At 38.3% G+C, this 20,732-nt stretch overlaps 1 protein-coding gene and 1 long non-coding RNA gene across 20 annotated transcripts in view; one reads left to right on the top strand and one right to left on the bottom strand.

The window, feature by feature from the left end:
• Positions 1-20,732, top strand: part of SCEL (sciellin) — a 169,363-nt gene that overhangs the window by 115,582 nt on the left and 33,049 nt on the right. For 6 of the 19 annotated variants that reach the window (XM_055359648.2, XM_055359649.2, XM_055359651.2 and 3 more), the window contains 11 exons: positions 2,101-2,160; positions 6,142-6,186; positions 7,925-7,984; positions 8,285-8,344; positions 10,647-10,706; positions 11,236-11,295; positions 11,658-11,717; positions 12,908-12,967; positions 16,607-16,666; positions 17,609-17,668; positions 18,599-18,658. In XM_055359648.2, coding sequence (XP_055215623.2) covers positions 2,101-2,160; positions 6,142-6,186; positions 7,925-7,984; positions 8,285-8,344; positions 10,647-10,706; positions 11,236-11,295; positions 11,658-11,717; positions 12,908-12,967; positions 16,607-16,666; positions 17,609-17,668; positions 18,599-18,658 — 645 coding nt within the window. The remainder of the gene's footprint in view (positions 1-2,100; positions 2,161-6,141; positions 6,187-7,924; positions 7,985-8,284; positions 8,345-10,646; positions 10,707-11,235; positions 11,296-11,657; positions 11,718-12,907; positions 12,968-16,606; positions 16,667-17,608; positions 17,669-18,598; positions 18,659-20,732) is intronic. The other 13 variants (XM_055359654.2, XM_055359656.2, XM_055359665.2 and 10 more) reach the window with 6 other exon arrangements.
• LOC134757014 (uncharacterized) lies at positions 8,351-15,103 on the bottom strand. The gene is made up of 4 exons (XR_010130610.1): positions 15,029-15,103; positions 12,823-12,942; positions 10,724-10,832; positions 8,351-8,616 (listed from the first exon to the last, which is right to left on the bottom strand). It is a non-coding gene; the product is annotated as an uncharacterized lncRNA (long non-coding RNA).

Below are 20,732 nucleotides of genomic sequence, written 5' to 3' on the forward strand. Positions count from 1 at the left end.
TTTCTATTTATATCTACGTAACTGTACTAATGATAAAGTATGCTTTCTCAGCACATTAAAAAATGCAAGGCAATTAATAACAAGGTAGACAAAATCAGTTTTCCAACTGACTCCAAAATAGTAATAAATGTTTTTGTAGGCAGTTTCAGAATTTTGTTCCTTTTGATTCTATCCCAAACTTTCCATTAAGAAAACTACCAAAATGGTGTGAACAAGGTAACAGGATAAGATCAAACCCAGTAAAGGCAGGAAAGCTTGCTCACCTCTTTATTCCCAGGACCTGCTCTGAGGTCTATGATATAGTTGGTGTGGATGTATAAATAAAGAGGTGGAAATACAGTTGTTCAGTTGAACTTGTGCTACAAAATCTTTGTCTAGTGTTGGCTGAACATAGGCATGTCCAACTCCTCCTGCAGCATCAGGAAGAAGCACATTGATGCCATTTGTTAAGGGACATTCACCAAATGTCATGGGCGGGGGAGGGTAAGGTGGCATTCCCCAAATGTCTGGTCTCCCGATTTACACTTCTAATTTACGCTTGTTGTCTTGCACATCCTATTTAGTCTAGCATTTGTTCTGGATGTGTCTTCTTTTTCTCCCTTTTCTAAGGAAAAAAAATTACTTTTTGAAAATAGTTTTTAAACAGTGCAATTTTATAGGTCTATCAACATGATAATTTTTCAGTCAAAAGATTTTTATGACTGAAAAAATTACTTTGAAGTTTAAAACTTATATACTTTTCATTTTTTATATTATCTCCATTTGACTTTCAGAAGAGTGCCATTCTAAAAGACACATCACATGGATTCTCTTCTTTGGAGAAAGTCATGTTTCCCTTGCTCTGAGGAGCTTACAGCACCACTCTTGGCATTCCCCAACCTGTGTTCTATGTGCCACAGGATGTCAATGCATGTTCTGCAAAAGAAGAGTTCAGTGTTTCACTACATTTAGGAAACACAATTTAATAGAGTTTTCTGCCACAGAACTTTTCAGAATCTTTAGTGTGCTTATGTGTATTCCAAATCAGCAAAAGTCGGTTACATTTCCCAACTTACTTGGCTACAAAATCCTTTCTTCATGGAACCTTATTAACCTTCTATGAGATACTGAGTTCTTTTCTTTTCTTCTTCTTCTTCTTCTTTTTTTTTTTTTTTGACAGTATCTTGCTCTGTCACCCAGGCTGGAGTGCAGCAGAGAACTTATAGCTCACTGCAGCCTCAAACTCCTGGGCTCAGGAGATCCTCCTGGCTTAGCCTCCTGAGTAGTTGGGACTACGCGCACAGGCCACCACACCCAGCTAATTTAAAAAGAAATTTGTATGTGGAGATGGGGATCTCCCTTTGTTGCCCAGGCTAATCTTAAACTTCTGGCCTCAAGGGATCCTCCTTCCTTGGCCTCCCAAAGTTCTGGGATTACAGGTGTGAACCACCACACCCAGCCCACAGTTCTTAATTACTATAAGAATTTTCCTAATTGTTCCTTTTATGATCCAGGGATATTGGCATTGATGTGATTTGGAATACATGAGCCCTCTATGTGCTCAGGTGCTTCCACCTATTCTAGAATCTGAGAAGACAAACATTTTCACCCCTTTAGGGGTGAAAAGGAATAATTAATTAATTGTATCTGTTGCTTAATGCTGCTTGGTTCTGGTAGGAAACCTTTTGAACTCACTTCTGTGTTTACTTGTCAGTTAAATGGATTTTGTTTTCTATGTCCTTTTTGTAACATAGAACCTGGGAGCTGGCAATACAAGTCCTCAGGAGAAAATGTAGTTATTTCAGTGAGCACTAGATGGCAGAGGCAACACCCAGGTGGAATAACAGAGGGGAGTGTGTGTGTGTGTGTGTGCGTGTGTGTGTGTGTGTGCGTGTGTGTGTGTGTGTGCGTGTGTGTGTGTGTTTGTGAATGGGGGATGTGTGTGTCTCTGTGTGCCATGAGCTGACATAATAGAACCATTTTGTCATTCTGTTAAACTCAGTAATTCCTGAACACCACCTAGACTATTTACTTTATTTACTGAAAACAAATGAGAAATTTTAGCTCCTTCAAAAATAGCTCGACTGTCATTGACCTGTATTTATTTTTCATTCTTTGAAGGAGTCAGGATCTTGATAACATCGTCAAAGTGGCCACTTCACTTCAGAGAAGTGACAAAGGGTGAGATCTCAGAGCTTTTGAGCTTGGGTTTTATCTTCCCTGGTGTTTCAAAAATGCTTAACCACACCTTTAAAAGTTCCAAATATGAACAAAATCCTAGTGCTGTATATTGTATATAATTTAAAATAAGAAAGCATCAGTTTCTCCAGATAAGTATTCCTGAATAGTGGATGGTGCCGACATTTATGGACACTCTTCCAACTCTGCTGCTTTTTCTGGCAATTTTACTCGCCCAGTGACCTCAGCTGTCAAGCCTCATTCCAAATATCCAGTCCTATATTTATGTTGCTGGTCCAGATCTCCACTCATCTCCTAGCACCACTGCTCAGGATGTCCAAGGTCATATCCAAATTCCTTCCCAAATGTGCTGTTCCTCACTTCTCTGTTCTTGAATTCCTGCAGACTCACCTTTCTGGAATAATTCTTGATTATTCTTTCTCCTTCCCCCAGGTAGTATCATGCATGCACGAATTAAACATCTAAAATGTTCCTCATGTGTACACGGATTTCCCCTAGTTTAAAGCCCCATTGACTCCTTCACAGATTATTAGAGTAGTTATTCAGCTTTACTTACACTCTTCAGGCTTTCCTTCCACTAAACTATTATCACCCATCAATGCCAGAATTTTTCCAAAGATTCTGCTCAATCACTGAACCAGATCTACATTGCCCATTCAATGGCATATAACCTCATTCAAAGCCCTTGCCAACCTGGCTCCAGCCTCACATTCCAGTTATTTCTGTTTTCACTCCTATATTTATCCTACGTTCATATCAAGGGAAACCATTTTCTCTCTGTAGTTTCCAAATACTCTGGCTTTGTTTATACCACATGGTAGCCTTTTCCAGCCTCAAGCCACCATGCCAATCCATCCAAGCCCTGCCCATTGTTCAAGATCTGGATCAAGTGGCACCTTCTCTGTTGTCTTCCCTGAGTGATCCAGTGAGATGTGACTTCTGCCTCTATTAGCACTTAGAGTTGCACTATTCATATTTTATAAAACCGAATCATACTCAGTTTTGTTTCCTGATATTTGCATAAGTGTGTTACCTTCTCTATCATCTCTATAGTCTCTCAGGGCAGATATTTTGTCTTATTTGCCATTTACAGTGTGTGACATGATGCTTTGTACACAGTGTTTAACAGATTATGGTAAAATCATAATATTCCATTGTTTAAGTGCAAAGCTCTCAAAAATATTCCTTGTGTAATACATTTTAGTAATGCTAAGAGTGTTGTTAGAGATTGCAGTCTCTGTCAAAAGAATTGAAGAGAAGAAAATGTGACACTTGGCTTTTCTGTGCAAATTCATAAACAAAATAGGAGCTCTGAATCCAGACAGAGTCTATAGAAATTGTCCTGAATGTTTCATTTCCATGTCTTCCCTCATTGAAGTGTCTAGATCTCTAATTTTATTGATTTATTTCTGTTGCAGGTAATATTTTGTTTCCAGTAGGGATTAGACAGTGATTTGGTGGGTGATCGGGATATCTGAGAAACAGATAAGTGAGTGACTCTGAAGGGAAATTATGGTTTGGTGTAAATCAAATAAAAACCATCAGAGAGGCAGTTAGTTTAACTTTCCTGTCCCTGCTCCCTAGCCATAATGCTCAAATTCCACAGCCAGGTACATTTATCACAGAGAGAAGTTGCTGCTTGACAGGGATCAGGAAAAATGTTCATGGTAGTCATCATAGAGTATTGTTTCTTTGGACCATCCGCAGGGAGTAGAAATGGCTTTAGTTATCCGAGCTGCTCTTTGTGAAATGGAATGTTACTGCTATCTGATTAAGAGCATTTAATTTGTTACACATGCAATGGTGAAACTTAATATCCAAAGCTTTCATCAATTTAAAGTCATTTTGAAAGCTTAAGTTTTTTATTTGGAATACAGTATCCATTTTATTTAATTTGCCACAGAGTGTCTTCTCATGATTTATGCTAATTTTCTTGGGATAAAGCAACTCCAAATCCTGATAATCTCATCATTGTGACTCATGCCAGTCAGAAAAGCCTGGGGCTAAAATTTATAGGACTCGTGGGTTTGCTCTTTCCCTTGGGGACATGAACAGATTGTTAGTCTCAGAGTTAGTGGGTAGAATATCAAGCAAGAAACAGTAATGGGTTACTGTGTCAAGGGACTGGGTAGTGTTTGTCACACACAAGGATAGAGCATTAATTTTTGTTGTTGTTGTTAGAGGCAGTAACTTTTGTATTTCAGTATTTATTCTCAGGCAACAATTATACCATTGATACCTAAAACTACTTGACAGGATTCATCTATGTACTGGCTGTTAATTTAGGGTCTCTAAGAGGACTACCCTCAGCAGCTATTCTTGCTATAGTGTCATCGTGCCAGGCATCTTCAAGCACATAAGTGACTTAGCAATTGCATCTCTCTAAAAGCTAAGTCGAAGTCTTGGTGTTTCTAAGTGCAATTAAAAAATAAGTATAGCAAGCATTTACTAGGCTGGGCATGGTGGCTCACACCTGTAATCCCAGCACTTTGGGAGGCTGAGATGGGCAGATCACCTGAGGTAAGGAGTTCAAGACCAGCTTGGCCAACATGGTGAAACCCCATCTCTACTAAAACTACAAAAATTAGCTGGGCATGGTGGTGCACACCTTTAGTCCCAGCTACTCGGGAGGCTGAGGCAGGAGAATCGCTTGAACCTGAGAGGCGGAGGTTGCAGTGAGCCAAGATCATGCCATTGAACTCCAGTTTGGGCAACAAGAGTGAAACTCTGTCTTAAAAAAAAAAAAAGTATAGCAAGCATTTATTAAACAAAAAATTTAATAATAACAGGGCATTATTTATTATAATGGCCCAAATTAATCAGGAATTTATGACTTGTTAGGCATTGTGCTAAATACTTTATATTCATGAGCTTATGAATCTTTTCTGAGGTGGGTATGATTAGTATTCTCATTTTACAAATGGGAAAATTAAGTCCACAGAAGGTTAGGTAACTCGCCCAGATTCACCAATGAATAAGTGATGAGTCCTGGATCGTACTCCATGTGTCCTTAACGAGGAAACTTGAATGCGTAACTACTGATTTGTGAACAGAAAAACTTGCTGAGGAAGGCAAGAGAGGTGGGGCAAGGTGTGTGTGTGTGTGTGTGTGTGTGTGTGTGTGTGTGTGTGTGTGTGTGGTCGGGGGTAGGTCATGAATAGAAAAGTTGGAGAAAGGACATGCTGTGACAGGGAACTAGAGGAAGAAACCAATAGCACTGTGGTGAAACCCCCACCCCACCTCACCTAGGCTGCCCGCTTAGGGGAGAAAGTTGAACCCATGTGGTTTAAATAGAATTCCTGAACCTAAGAATTTAAATAGGTTGCTCCTGAAGCAGCAGCCAGAAAAGGCTTTGCAGTTGTCAAATGTGGAAACAGGCTAGCAAATTTAGCTGACCTGGAAATGAAGTAGCAGAGCTCAAGAAGGAAGCCAGACTTACTGATGAACAAATGTTTTCTAGAAGCTATGTGTGCAAGTACATTGCACAATGCTATAATTAATCAGTGTGCCTATGTGTGGACTCAATTAAAAGTGGGTATTAAGTATCTACTGTATGAAAGACACTGTATTAAAACACAGAAGTGTGTCTGATGTAAAATACAGTTCTAAATTTTAAGTGGTGTGCATATGTGTGCCTGTGCTGAGGTAGGAGCATTAACATGAGACCAGTGTGCAATGGCTATAACTCAAAGTATAGTCACAGAACTGTCATAAAGCAGGTGCAGAAAAAACAAATGCTGCAAGGGCTCCAAAAATGTAGAGGACTCTATTCAGTTAGAGGACTAGGAAAGGCTTTCTGGAGAAAGTGGTTTTGGATGAGAGCTTTGAGGATCATCAGGATTTTCGCAGATGATAAAAGTGGGATGTGTTGTATTTCAGAGAACTGTCATTTTAAGGCAAATTTACCCTTTGACCCTGGGCAAGCTTTTTACTAATGTTAAACATTTTTTTCTCTTCCCAAAGTGAAGAATTGGATAATCTCATCAAAATGAACAAAAGCTTGAATAGGTAAGATTTTTAAATGTTTATTTTTTATTACTGAGTTGCATATTGTGACTTTTTATGCTTTTCCAGTCTTTGAGCATGAGGACCCACATACCAGGGTAGTCAAAAATATCCTACAAATCTTGAATAAAAGCTTGCAGCAATCATCATCATTTCATTGTTATGATGAATGGTTATTAAAGTCTGAAGATACTAATATGAAAGTGTTCTTGATTTTCATACTCCATTTGTTTATTAAGGCAGTTATATAAATAACCACTTTTCTCTTCCTGAAATATTAATTAACTAAAATGTAAACAGAATTTGGTTTGATCATGGAATAATTTTAGTTTAACCATTACAAAAAACATTTTATTATCATAGTTAATGTTATATTGTTTATTATTATTTTTTGAGACAGAGTCTTACTCTCTTACCCAGGCTGGAGTGCAGTGGTGCAATCATAACTCACTGCAGCCTTGACCTCCTGGCCGCTAGCCATCCTCTTGCCTCAGCCTCCCAAGTAGCTGGGACTACAGGCCTGTGCCACCACGTGTGGCTAATTTTTAATTTTTTGTAGAGATGGGGTCTCACTATGTTGCCCAGGCTGTATCTTCTTGTTTTGAATCATTTATAATTGTATAACTTGAAATATGCCAAGAGAGAAAAATGAATAATCAAGGCTTGTGTTTGTGGTAAGTATAATGTAAGCAAGCTCTCTATTACTTTGCATACTAACCCACTAAACAGTGATCAAAGAGAAGGAGAAAACGGGGAAATGCCAAATGAATTCATTGATCAGAGGATCCCGAGATGTGTTTTTCCTATCCTGTTCTGGCAATAATGATCACTTAATCTGCCGCTCTTCAGTTTCCTCATTTACAAGGAGAGGAGGTTTTAGATCAGGAGTCACAGACTCTACGGCCCGCTGAGACCAGGCAGGTGTGAGTGGGTGAGGAGACTGACTGTGATAACTGCGGCCAAAAGGAGAGCAAATGCCCTGTCTGAGCACACAGCTGCTTCTCAGCTGAGCTCCAGCTGAGGGTCTCCACTGAGTCTAGTGTTGCAGGACAGCAGAGCATTCTCAGGAGATCCTGAAAATCCAGTTTTGTTGTTTGTTTGTTCATTCGTTTTAGAGACAGGGTCTCGCTCTGTCGCCCAGGCTGGAGTGCAGTGATACAATCATAGCTCACTGCAGCCTCCATTTCCTGGACTCAAGCAATCTTCCTACCTCAACCTCCCAAGTAGCTGGGACTACAGGTACCACCACCATGCCTGGCTAAGTTTTAATTTTTTGTAGAGATGGGGTCAGACCATGTTGCCCAGGTTGGTCTCGGGCTCCTGGGATCAGGTGATCCTTCCACCTTGGCCTCCCAAAGTACTGGGATTACAGGCATAAGCCACTACACCTAGCCTGAAAATTCAGGTTTCTGTGTGTCCTGACCATCACTGTAACATGGGCTCACTTTAAAACCCACGCTTGAAAGCTAAAAGGGTAGAAATGCTCCACGAATCCAAGTAACACCTCTATAGACCTATTGTGATTGACAGATCCCCAGTTTATATCTTTTATTTTGTTTTATCTAAGACCCACTACAATTTAAAATTTGAGTCTATGAATATACCTGTTTCAAGAATTGTAGCTCATCTTCCCCAACAAGCTTCTGTTTCCTGTCTTAGATGTAAACTGGTCTATGTTCTTATAGAGTTAAGCATTGGTCATTATCACTGATGAGGCTTTTTAAAATCAATACATTTAAAGGAATCAAGGTCTTGATGGTCTCTTCAGAGCAAATCCAAAGGTAGAAGAAAGAGAGAAAAGGTAAGTGCATCTGTCTCAAATATGAAAATCTTACCTTGCAGATTGCTCATCTTATTCCTTCAGACATTAGCTGCAAGGGGATTGTATCCTCTGGCATGGAAATGTACTGGCAGATGGGGTAGTGCTCTCAGCATTGTACATTTAGTTCAGACATAATTACCCAGAAGGATTTCTGCTCTTCCATTCAATAAGAGTAAATGAGCAATTCATGGAGAATGTTTATTGCATTTGACCTTTCAAGATACCACACAATTTCATTTCAGTATGCAGCCTTTTATGTGAATTTCTTTGTGTTTTCAGAGCCAAAAGCCTTGAAAGTCTCATCTATATGAGTACCCGGACAGATAAAGATGGCAAAGGGTAAGATTTTATTAAGACAGACCATTTTGATTGAGTCCCAGATGGTGTACTATTTTCTGGAGGAGACCTCCTGCTTAGTACAAGGGTCAGGCAGGCTGGTGGAATAAGCCTCAGACTGGGGTCCAGGGATAGTGTGTATCTTGGTGCTGGTTTTGCCACCAACATCAATCTGGGTGACCCTGGGCAAGTTGTCTAATTTCTGGAGAGCTCTGTTTCCTCATTCCATAAAATGAAGGATATGACCTAGATGATCTCCCAGTTGCCCTTCATATCTAAAATGGAAAGAAACACAACTAGCTGTTACAAGTAGTGGAGAATAGGTTGGTTTATGAACTAAATACATTTATATTAAGGCATTTAGGTGCTGGGAGCATAGCCCCTCACCACTGAAGTCTCTTTCTCTCTTTTTCTTTTCTTTAAGACAGAGTCTTGCTCTGAGGCCCTACCTTGGCTCACTGTAGCCACCGCCTCCCGGGTTCAAGTGATTCTTTTGCCCCAGCCTTCCGAGTAGCTGGGATTACAAGTGCCCACCACCACACCCAGCTAATTTTTGTATTTTTAGTAGAGATGGTGTTTTACCATGTTGGCCAGGCTGGTCTTGAATTCCTGACCTCACGTGATCTGCCCACCTAGGCCTTCCAAAGTGTTAGTATTACATGCATGAGCCACCACGCCCGGCCACCACTGAAATCTTTAGAGTGTATAAAGGCACTTCTCAGTTGGAATCTTAGTTGGGTCATTTCATATGTATATCTCTTCATACCTATTTGTAAATACCTTTAAATGAAAAGCTATGCTTTTATTTATTTTAAATCATAAAATGGGTTAATTTATGATTAGTAACTGAACTGATAGCATTTAAGAGGTTGCCTTATAGTTCTAGCCTGACTGATATACTAGATAATTGACTTACATGACTGATATTATTTTTCTTGTTGAAAGAAACCAAAGCCGTGACTATTTCACTAGAGAAAATCCCAGAATAGTCAAGAATGACAAAGGGCAAGGATTTATGAGATCTCTACTATTTTTGCCTTCCAGATTGGCTGTTTACTTTGTATTTGGTTAGTCATGAAATTTGCCTTTCTAACATGAGAATTATTTCTATTGTCACAGTTATTTTTAAAAACCATTTATCTGTGCCAATCTATGCCCAGAATGGCATTTTAGCTTTCCAAACCAATCTTGGCGATGCATTCTTAACCCTTTATGATGTAGAACACTTAACAAAGTCTACATGATGAAAAGCATTGGCAGTAACCATCGCACAGGCTTGTTAATAACATATGATTATAATGTAAACATGCCAACATATTATAGGCGATTTTTTTCAAATGTGGAATAGATGAAGTTGAAAAACAGTCTCTTTTTTTTTTTTTTTTGTACATGGCTGTATGAACTTTCTAGGAATAGATGAGGTTCCAGATATTTTTCAAAAACAGTTTGGAGAGTTCTGCAAAAGTGGTAGACAAAAGGAAAAGTAGGATGTGCATCTTAAGTAGATCATTTTGTGGGCTAGGAAAAAGATTTATAATCTGGGATAATTTGATAACAACTGAGTTTTGGTGCAGGAATAACTGATCTTGTCTGCATGGTAGAGAAAAAGTCCTAGTTCTTTTTTCTTCTTCCCTTCCTTCTTTCTCACATTGAAATAACTTAAAATGTCTACAGTCTTATCACAGAGAGATGAAAATGGCAAAGCATAATACTTGGAAGCCTGGGGGGATTTAAAGAGATTAGCTTTCATATTCGCTAATAATTTTTAATCATTAGCATGTGAAAGTTTTATTTCATTTATATAAAGTGCTGGGACCATAACAGTTATTTTGACTTTACCAAGGTGACTTCAGACCCTTTAAACACATCTGCTAACTTTTTAAGAGAAATGACTTGTCTGAATTCTCAAAGTATTTAGACTTAAAATATTGATCAATTGATTTCTACCCCGATGTAAATGATTTTCATGCTTAAATAAGACAGTATCTCAATATATGTATTAAAATTAGCCTCCCACCAACCCACCTCCAAGAAAGCAAAAGCCTTGGTTAAAACTTTTGACTCCATCATAACTGAGTAATGGTTGGTATCTTAGTCTCAGGCTGCTGCTTATGCATTTTGCATGATGGATAGAGCCACCTGAATTCAGTATTTCCAAGGACTTCTGATCCTTTAGGCACTGATTGTATCTTATGAGATTCTCTTGTGGGAAATCTGCTGTTGTCATTACGAGAGTCTGAATATACCACTGAGTTGCTCTTGCCTCACTCTCTCTTTCTCTTTCTTTTCCCCCAATGTTGTAAAGAACCCAAAGCCTTGGAAGTCCGATTAAAGTTAATCAAAGGACTGACAAAAATGAGAAAGGGTAAGTCAATCTCCTACCTTGATGGAGCTCTTTTTATTCAGGTTAGCTTTTTTACCTCATTAGGAATAGGAGTGTTATGCTTTCCTTTGTGGCAGTGAACTCTTGTACTGCTTTGACCCATCAGACCTAGTAGGCAAAAGGAATATGTTGAGTGCTGTTTCATAGGACCTCTGATTTGAGTTACATTGAAGTAGGTGCAGGAAAACCTGCTACATAATCTCTTATTCCATATTTTCTTAAATAATTAAGAGATGAGTCAAATTTTAATTTAAATTAAGAAATATAAAGGACAAAATTGCACAGCGAGAGCCACATTGAGAAGACTTTCTAAACTGATTTAGACACATTTAAATGAAATGCTATTGTGGAAATTACTAAAGGTAAGTTAAGGATAATTACATCAAAGCTCTTTTTGGTCATTTGGTCCTGAAAACACCTGACACCACATTCAGGGACATTCTTGATTATACAGATTTCAGAGAAAATTGTACTGTAACCTAACTGACAAGTTTTGGTGTTTTTTCCAAAGAAGACAAAATCTCGAATCTGTTGTTAAAGTGAATGCCAGGATGAATAAAACGAGCAGAAGGTGAGAACTGAACAGATGTCTCTAAATATTGGTTATTTTCTCTCATATTAATTATGTGATATTGAGGGCACCACATCTTTGTTTGGCTTCTCTCTTCTGTGTCTAATCCCTGGTGCCCTGATCTTCACTTCAAAGAATCTACAGTATATTCGATCTAAATTTACATTTACATATAGCCCAATAAAATCCTAAGGATTAATTAAACTATGTTATTGATTGGCAATTTTTATACTAAAAGCCAATTTAATGTCAGTATAATAATTTTCTCCAAAAGCTTGAATTAATCATTGGGAATACAGAAGATGTATGTGTCTAATATTATGGGAATGTTTTGAAACTGATATAAACTTTTTTTTTTAAAGAAGTGAAGACCTTGATAATGCTACCGAAGTAAATCCCAAAGGACATGAAAATACCACCGGGTAAAAATAATTAATGTCTTTAATTATGGTTTCTGTTAAGTGTCAATCAGAAGATAAAATAATTTGGCTTTTTAGCTTCATAATCGTGTTTTATTAGCATGGAATTAGACAATAAAGATAGGCCACACAACCATCCCTCCTTGTCCCCAATAAAACCACTAACTTTTGGAGCATTGTCTTAATGTTTGATAGTAAATTGCCTTTTTGCCCAGATTTTGGGCTTTGATTTGTCTTCAGAGTAAGTGACTGAATTGAATTTCTTTGTGCCTAAAGAATGCACAGTCTTGACAAAATTTTCAAAGTGTATTTCCAAAATGACAGAGATGGCCAAGAGTGAGCCATCATTGGAGCTCTGGTAATTCAGCTCCTCTAAGGGTGGTGGTCTCAGGAGGCAGCCCAGGGGAGGCTGGGCTGGCACACACAGGGGGAGTGAGGACCTCCCACCACTTTATCTCCTATTCAGAGCTGTGTTGACATGGCAGTGGCACCCAATCACAGTGCTTCTGCCTTCCCCTCCTGTCCCTTTTAGATTCTGCTTCTGCCTTTTATGATATCAAAGTATTTTAATGGGGTGGCCTGTGTCCCCCTGGGGAGTGAATCATTAGTTTTTCTACTACGTGAGCTGTTTTTTCTTGCCCTTTTTTGCTCACCATGATCTACTCTGAAGGAAATGATATTTAAAAGGGTTTGGGCTAGGTAGATAGCTGAGTTTATATGAAAGCATACATTCTTATTCTTTTAGTTAATATTGTTAAATTCTTGTTATTATGAAATTATGATTCTCAACATTATTCTTACTACTTAAAACAGAATAGGCAATTGTATCCAGTTTGTTGAGTAGAAATTTATACTGTCTGGGTCCAGTGTAGAACTTAATCTAACTTAATGTTATTTCAATGCTGCCTGCTTGGAGTGTTCTAACAAGATGTATCTGAAGGCAAAGTTGATTTTGTTAAATAGCAAGTTTCATATATACTTATGTATTCTGAGAACAAAACAAAAAATCAGATTTATTACTAACAAATAAGCAACATTAAATGGTCTTCAGCTCAAGTTGTAAGAGAATATTTTCATTTTCTTTTAGAGCTTTAAAAATTTACATTACCACTTCTTAATTTTTCCAGCCATTATTCATCTGATTAGTGCTATATTTTAACATCATTCATTAAAATTAATTTCCTTTTTCAAAGAAAACAAGACCTTGATGGGCTTATTAAAGTGGATCCTGAAACAAATAATAATATTAGGAGGTAAGACATTTAAAGTTCCCCCCTCCCCTTTGTCTGGCATTTAGAAGCACGTTAGAATTCTGAGTGTTGGTATTCAGGACAGTAAATTGGAATTCAGGCCAAAACAAACTGAGCTCTTTTTTCTCTAAACACTTCATAGTAAGTAATTCTGTGCAAGTGATACACCTAAATCTCCTGCATTTTATTCTTGGGCAAAGTTTGTTATCAAATAATTTTGAGAAATTAAATGGGAATTTGGGCTGACCTTCTCTACTGAACTAAATGATTTATTTCTTTGTATGCTAGTGTGAGTACATGTATTAGTGTATGTGTGTGAATATATAAGTAGTGTGTTTATATGTAAGTGCATGTATGTATGTGTAAGTGCATATGTATGTAGATGTAAGTAGTGTATGTGAGTGTATGTGCATGTGTATCAGTAGTATGTGGATTTAAGTGCATGTGTGTATAAATGCGTGTGTGTATAAGTGTGTGTGCGTATGTATAAATGCATGTGTGGATGTGTATATGTATGATCTACATGCGCGTGTGTGGGATATTTGTGTGTAGTGTGTGTATGTGCATGTAGTGTGGTGTGTATTTAAAGATGAAGAGCTTAACAAAGTGTGCTTTGTTCTTACCCATGAGTTGTCAAGTAAGTCTGGAGAGCTTATGTCTTCTTGCTTTTTATTTCTTATAAGGCAGATGGAATATTTTTGAAACTGAATTTGTTGGCATGTTGCTGGAAACAGCAACAAACAATTGCATGTAGTTTCCCTTGAATTCCTTTCCATCCAGTTAGCTCAGTTCATAATATTATTTGTTGATTCTAACATGTGTCATGGATGCCTGCAGGCCCAGTTGGGAGGGCAAAGGCTCAGTTAGTTGAAAAGCTGGTGTGCACACTATCATGCCTGCCCTGTTTGTGTAGGTGTGGCATGGTCAGAGGCACCGCGACCCAGTGAATTCAAGGCTTGCACAAGCTTGCAACCCATAGAAGGAGAAGAAAACATTGATTTCCTTCAGTACCTGGGTGGTTCAGGGAGGTAACCCGAGGTAGTCAGTGCGAGCAGGGAATCCAAAAATCCTAGATTCAAATTCTGGCTCTATCACTTGCTAACTATCTCCCTGTGCCTCAGTTTACTCATTTACCGTAGAGGGATCATAAGATTCTCGTGCCGGGCACATAGTAGATACAAGTAATTGTTGCAGCAATAAAGATTCAGGTGAATTATATTTTCATCATAATTTAGTGTTCAAATATTTAATTTCTACTTGCCAAGAAAAATCCATGTTCCTTTTCTAATTTTTATTAAAAATAATATTTCCAGGCCGAGCACGGTGGCTCAAGCCTGTAATCCCAGCACTTTGGGAGGCCGAGGCGGGTGGATCACGAGGTCAGGGGATCGAGACCATCCTGGCTAACACAGCGAAACCCTGTCTCTATTAAAAATACAAAAAATTAGCTGGGCGTCCCAACTACTCAGGAGGCTGAGGCAGGAGAATCGCTTGAACCTGGGAGGCAGAGGTTGCAGTGAGCCGAGATGGTGCCACCACCACTCCAGCCTGGGCGACAGAGTGAGACTCTGTCTGAAAAAATAATAATATTTCCAATCAGGACTTATTTTCCTTCATATGTTGGTGTGTGTATATGTGGGCATGCCTATGCTTATGTGTGTATGCATGCACACAAATGTTTTTGTGCATGTGTGCATTCATGTGCATGTCTACATGTATGTGTCTATATGCATATGTAATTTCCCATGTACATGAGTGTGTGCATTGCATGTGTGTACATTGTACATGTGTGATTGCATACGTATGCACGATGCTTGTGTTTTCATGAGCATATGTGTAAATATACACATGTGCTTTTTTGTGTATATGAGTGCATATGTACGTGGATGTGTATGTACCTGTGTGTGTGAGCGTATGCGTAGTCCTTATGGACTTTATGAACTATGAGATTTAAATAACCTTATTTTATTATGTGCTTTATTTAAAATTTAAAGAGATCAAGTCCTAAAAATATAGTTAAAGCAAACCCCACAACCAGCACAAAGGGAGGGTTGTAATGCTTACCGTTTTGTTATTTTTTTGAATACACAAGTCTGGAAATAGCATCCCGGGAATTTTATTTTTCTCAGTCACTGGCCTTCAAATCCCACATACTTCATTTAGGCAGAAATGAACAAGGAGTAATCTGGAGTAGAGTGATTGCTTCTGTGGGGCTAATTGTTTCATTATTTGCATGACAAAGGTTCAAAGTAATTATTGCTACTTTGAGTCTGTATATCACATTCTCAGACATCTGGATACAAATAAAAGACTTGAATCAGCATCTAGTTGCTTCCAAATATCTGTGTCTTTGATGTTGTATAGACAAAACCTTGGGGCTTTGGACATGGCCTTAATAGGGTCACAGAGCATGGAGACGCAGTGCAAAAGGGCCTTCCTGTGGATGTTCTTTTCCCTATGTGGCATCCTCTGTAGATCAGAGCAGCATTTACTGCTGCTACTGGTATGCAGAAAACACATGTAGATGCAGGGAGAAAAGCAAAATTCCACTAAGATCAGAAACCGAGGTATACTAAAGAGTAACAAGAAACTACTAAAATGTTTTCGATGACTGTGTGGAACTTTATTTTATTTTATTTGTTTCTGAGACAGGGTCTTGCTGTGTCCCAGGCTGGAGTGCAGTGGTGCAATCACAGCTCACTGCAGCCTCAAAAGCCTGGGCTCATGGGGATCTTCTCACCTCAGCCACATGAGCCACATGAGTAGCTGGAGCCACAGGTGTGCACCACCATTCCAGGCTAATTAAAAAAAAAAAGATTATGGAGACAGGATCTTGCTGTGTTGCCCAGTCTGGCCTGGATCTCCTGGGCTCAAGCGATCCTCCCACCTTGGCCTTCCAAAATGCTGGGATTACAGAAATGAGCCACCATGCCCAGCCAGAGTGTTGCGCTTTATATTACAGTTGATATTACTGTAAGATATTACAGTTGATATATCTTACATTTCAGAATGTTTCAGAACTCTGTAGATTTTAATATTCCTATTGTTTGTTGCCAAAAACAGCTAGTCAAAATTCATAATTCTAACACACAGTTATAAGTACCAGAAGCAATTACTGGGTTGCATATCATAGATTTTTAACAAATTGGTGTATTAATCTTAATACAGTTTTGTGATAGAAAAATCTGCTAATGAATGCCAATTTTACAAAATATGGATTCTCCAAAGCTGGTTTTAAAGTTCTACATGTTGGAGGTTGATAAAGAGTATGCCTTCTGGAATGCTTCATGAAACAAGTATATAGACTAAGTTACAAAAATGTTTTGTGCACCTGGTAAAAGCTAAAATTATAGCATTTAGTGCATAAAAGTAGAGAGAATCCTAGTGCAATACTTACTAGCGGCCAAATGGCTCTGAGACTAAAATAATGTCTCCCTGAGTCTCAGTGAATTTCAGAGATGTACAAATCCCTACATATTTCTGCATAGTCACCTTTCACAATCTTCAGTCTTCAACTCCTTGGCGTGATCTCAATGAGTGTTTACACTGCTTCTGAGTTTTAATGAAATAGCTTTATCTTCTTGTTGTCAGTCTACCATTGTTATGTGTTGTCAATCTTACCATTTCTTCAATGTTTTAAAGGGGCCAGAGCCTTGATAATCTCATCAAAGTGACCCCTGAAGTAAAGAGAAGTAACCAAGGGTGAGGACTATGTCTTACCTCTCCTCCTTCCCCTTCCCCATCCATTTGTGGCACTCAGGAAAGAAGATGTGTTGAAAAACCTTTGGATTGGAATCAGAAAGTCTGAACCCCATTACTTACCAGCTTGGTGTCTTTGAACAAGTCCCTTGAATGCTGAGCTTCAGCCTCCTTAGTTATAAACTGAGGATCATAATGTTTGTTTGGCCGGATACGGTGGCTCACGCCTGTAATCCCAGCTCTTTGGGAGGCCAAGGCGGGCGGATTACTTGAGGTCGGGGGTTCAAGTCCAGCCTGGCCAACATAGTGAAACCGTGTCTCTATAAAAAATACAAAAATTAGCCAGGCATGGTGGAGTGCACCTATAGTCCCAGCTACTTGGGAGGCTATGACAGGAGAATCGTTTGAACCCAGGAGGTGGAAGTTACAATGAGCCAAGATCCAGCCACTGCACTCCAGCCTGGACGACAGAGCCAAACACCATGCCAAAATAATAATAATATTTGTTTTTTGTCACTTGATAGTTGTTAGGAATGAATGAAATAATGGATATAAAATCCATTTTTTAAAAAAGGATATTACAAATGGAAATTATTAACAAAACAGTTTAGTTATAGCTATAGCATTAGATGGAATGCTTAGGGGAACCAGGTGAGAGTTTTTGGCAGATTATTATGTCACTCATTAACTGATTTTTTTAAATGGAGTCTTGCTCTAATTATATGGTTTTATTTTGGGGGTAAATGAGAAACTACGTCAGTGTACCAGTGATTGGTAAGAAGGTCACAAATTTTAGTCTTTTAAATTAAGAGCATAGACTGGTATCAATTTATCTCAAAACTCAATAGTAAAATTTATCTTGAGTACATGTATCCTTTAAATCAAAACAGCCAATTGATTTAATTCCATTTTTATTTATCATGTTTTATGTTTTTTTGTTTGAAGTTCCAAAGACCTTAATAACTTCATCAAAGTGAATCCAGGAACAGAAAAAAGTACTCAAGGGTAAGATTTAATAAGCTCCCTTTTTTGTTTCATAGTAACCAATGCCTAAAAGTATAATTAAAGCATCATTTCAGCTGACTGATGCTGAACCCAATGATCCTTCAAGAAAAGCCGTGTAACCCTGCCTACCTCACATCTGAAATGTTAAAAATTTTGGTCAACCAATTTCTGATACAATGAGACAATTACTCTTTGACTAATCAGGAATAAAGTTGTTTTCCCAGGATGGACAGGACATTTTTATTCATTGGTTTGTTCTTTTTCTTAAGCAGAAGGGATGGATGACACAGTAGAGGGGAAAGAGAACTAGACCGGACCCCATAGTTGTGGGTCTAGGCCTGTCTCTGCTCCTCTTACCTGTGTGTGCTCAAACTAGTCACTTCTGTTTGGGCTTCAGTTTCTCATCCTCAAAGTGAGGAAATTGCACGAGGAGCTCTCCCAACACTCCCAAATCTAATTCAGTTACTAAGTTCCAATAGATGTTTGGTGTCATGGTAAGGCACAGGCATTCTGCACCCAGATTACCTAGCTTTAAATCCCAGCTCTGCTACCAGTAGCCATGTGGGAAAATTACTTAAGGTTTCTGTGTCTCAGTTATTCCCTCTATGAAACTGGAATAATAATACTTCCTATGTCATAGGATTGATGTGAGTATTAAATTAGACAAATCATGTAAATCACTAAGAAGAGTGCCTGGCCTGGGACATCAAACATTTTCTAGAAGTTCTTATTCATTATTTCTCTCCAGTTTTAGTTAGGTCCCTATATGTATATTCACAGTCAACACTGAAAACCCCCAGCCCTCTGAGATGATCTCTAATTTTATTATTTTAAGAAATATTTTATAATAAAAGTATTTCTCTGTTTTAACAAACACTTGAAACCATTCGATGTAAATCTACCACTGATCTGATTTTCTATGTTTTTAAGGGGCCAAAGTCTCGACAGCCTCATTAAAGTGACTCCTGAAAGAAACAGAACTAACCAAGGGTAAGGTTTATGGAACTCTCTATTTCTCCCCCTTTTTTTTCCCTAAAGAGCTTAAAAACATGATAAATTGTGCGGTGGCTTACGCCTGTAACCCCAACAGTTTAGGAGGCCGAGGCGGGAGGATCATGAGGTCAGGAGATGGAGACCATCCTGACTAACATGGTGAAACCCTGTCTCTACTAAAAATACAAAAATTTAGCTGGGCGTGGTGGTGGGTGCCTGTAATCTCAGCTACTCGGGAGGCTGAGGCAGGAGAATGGCATGAACCCAGGAGGTGGAGGTTGCAGTGAGCCGAGATGGCACCACTGCACTCCAGCCTGGGCAACAGAGCAAGACTCCGTCAAAAAAAAAAAAAAAGATAAATTGCATTGTCCCGCCATAGAGACAACCAATGATGGGACCCAAATCAACAGATCCTGTGTCAGAAATTTAGTGTTCAAGCACTTGCTGAAGGCTCTCTGGCCATGGGAGAGAGAATTCCTTGAAAGACAGGAATGATCTCTTACCAGTATGAGATTGTGTTCCATGCTGAGGATTTCCTTAAAAATTAATGGGGATTCCCCATGAGACAAAACATCACCCCAAACAATTTCCCTGATCTAAGTAACCTAAAGAAAGGTCTTCATATGATAAAAAATTCTTCCTCCTTCTTCTTCCATCATGTATTCCCTCTCTTCTTATTGTCTACCACCCAAACAGCTCTTAAAGTTGGGAAGTCATTTAAAAAATTATTCTCAGTTCATTGAAAAAAGAATGACATTTGTCTTTTATATAGAAAGAATCTTGTCTAAGACATATCATGTTAAGTAAATAAACAGGCATAACAAAACCACCAGCTTGTAAATGTATATTGTTATATGAATTTGAACATGAGTTAGATGTAAAAGATACCAAGATATATATCTTCTCTCAGCAGATTTCCTATCTTATTTTGCATATTGGAATACAGTCTATTTTACAGTATGTGGCTATCAAACAGAGCTTATTTAGACTAGGTCAGAGGTCAGCAACTTTTTCTTAATGGGCTAATAGTAAATAGTTCTGGTTTCAGGGACAAAATTGTCTCTGTTTTTAACTAGTCATCTCTGCCAATAGTGTGAAAGCAGCCATAAGTACCTTGTGAACAAATGGGCATGGCTGCGTTTCAATAAAACTTTATTTACAAAAGCAGGCTGCAAGTTGGATTTAGCTTGAGGGCCATAGTTTGCTGACCCCTAGACTACACAGTATTTTATTTGAGTGTGTGAAGAGAATCAAATCTGAATGTAGTTGAAGTGGATTCTGAAATACAGCCTACCACCCCCCTGATTTGGCATATATTAATACAACTTTATTTTTACTGTTGAGGGTCAGACACTAAATCCAGAGACCATATAATTACATTACACATTAAGATTCAGTGAAAGACAGTTGCCTTTTCCCTCTCCCGAGGTGACTTAGTTTCTAAAGGTGAAGATGGCCTGATTATTCATGGCCTTTCCTTTATAATGTTTGAGGCTGTATTTTGGTAGCCACGTGCTGCCATGTACTGCATTTGGTTGTGTGTTTCTTTCTTTTACTTGGTAGTGAGATTTTTTTACTTCAGAGAACCTTTTGCTAGCTGTGTAGTCTTGGACAAATTGCTTAACCTCCTTTAAGCCTCAGCTTTTTTATATGTAAAATCAGGATTGTAAGAGTTAATTTCTTCATGAGTTTCTAGAAAAATTAAATATGATCATGCTCGTGAAACACTTAGTGTTCAAGTGCTTATTAGACATTATCTGTTAGTATTATTATTACTCTTACAATTTTTTCTTCATTGTTAAATCCCCATAGCACTACTCAATGTGAAGAAGAAAGCAAATAAATTTTCCTGGGAGGTTGAATCTTATGAAATTGCTGACATTCAATTATTTTTGACCAACAAAATGGCAATTTTAAACAGTTCAATGTAATAGAATGTAGTAATTTACATGGAAGGATACACACATGATAAAATGAACCTATAGATTAGTCCTAAAGATTAGTTAAAAGTCTTTCCAATTATTTTCTCTCCAGGATATATAACATATCATCCAATAACAAATTAGGTTTC

This window comes from Gorilla gorilla, chromosome 14 (assembly GCF_029281585.2).
Source record: "Gorilla gorilla gorilla isolate KB3781 chromosome 14, NHGRI_mGorGor1-v2.1_pri, whole genome shotgun sequence".
Lineage (NCBI taxonomy): Eukaryota > Metazoa > Chordata > Mammalia > Primates > Hominidae > Gorilla > Gorilla gorilla.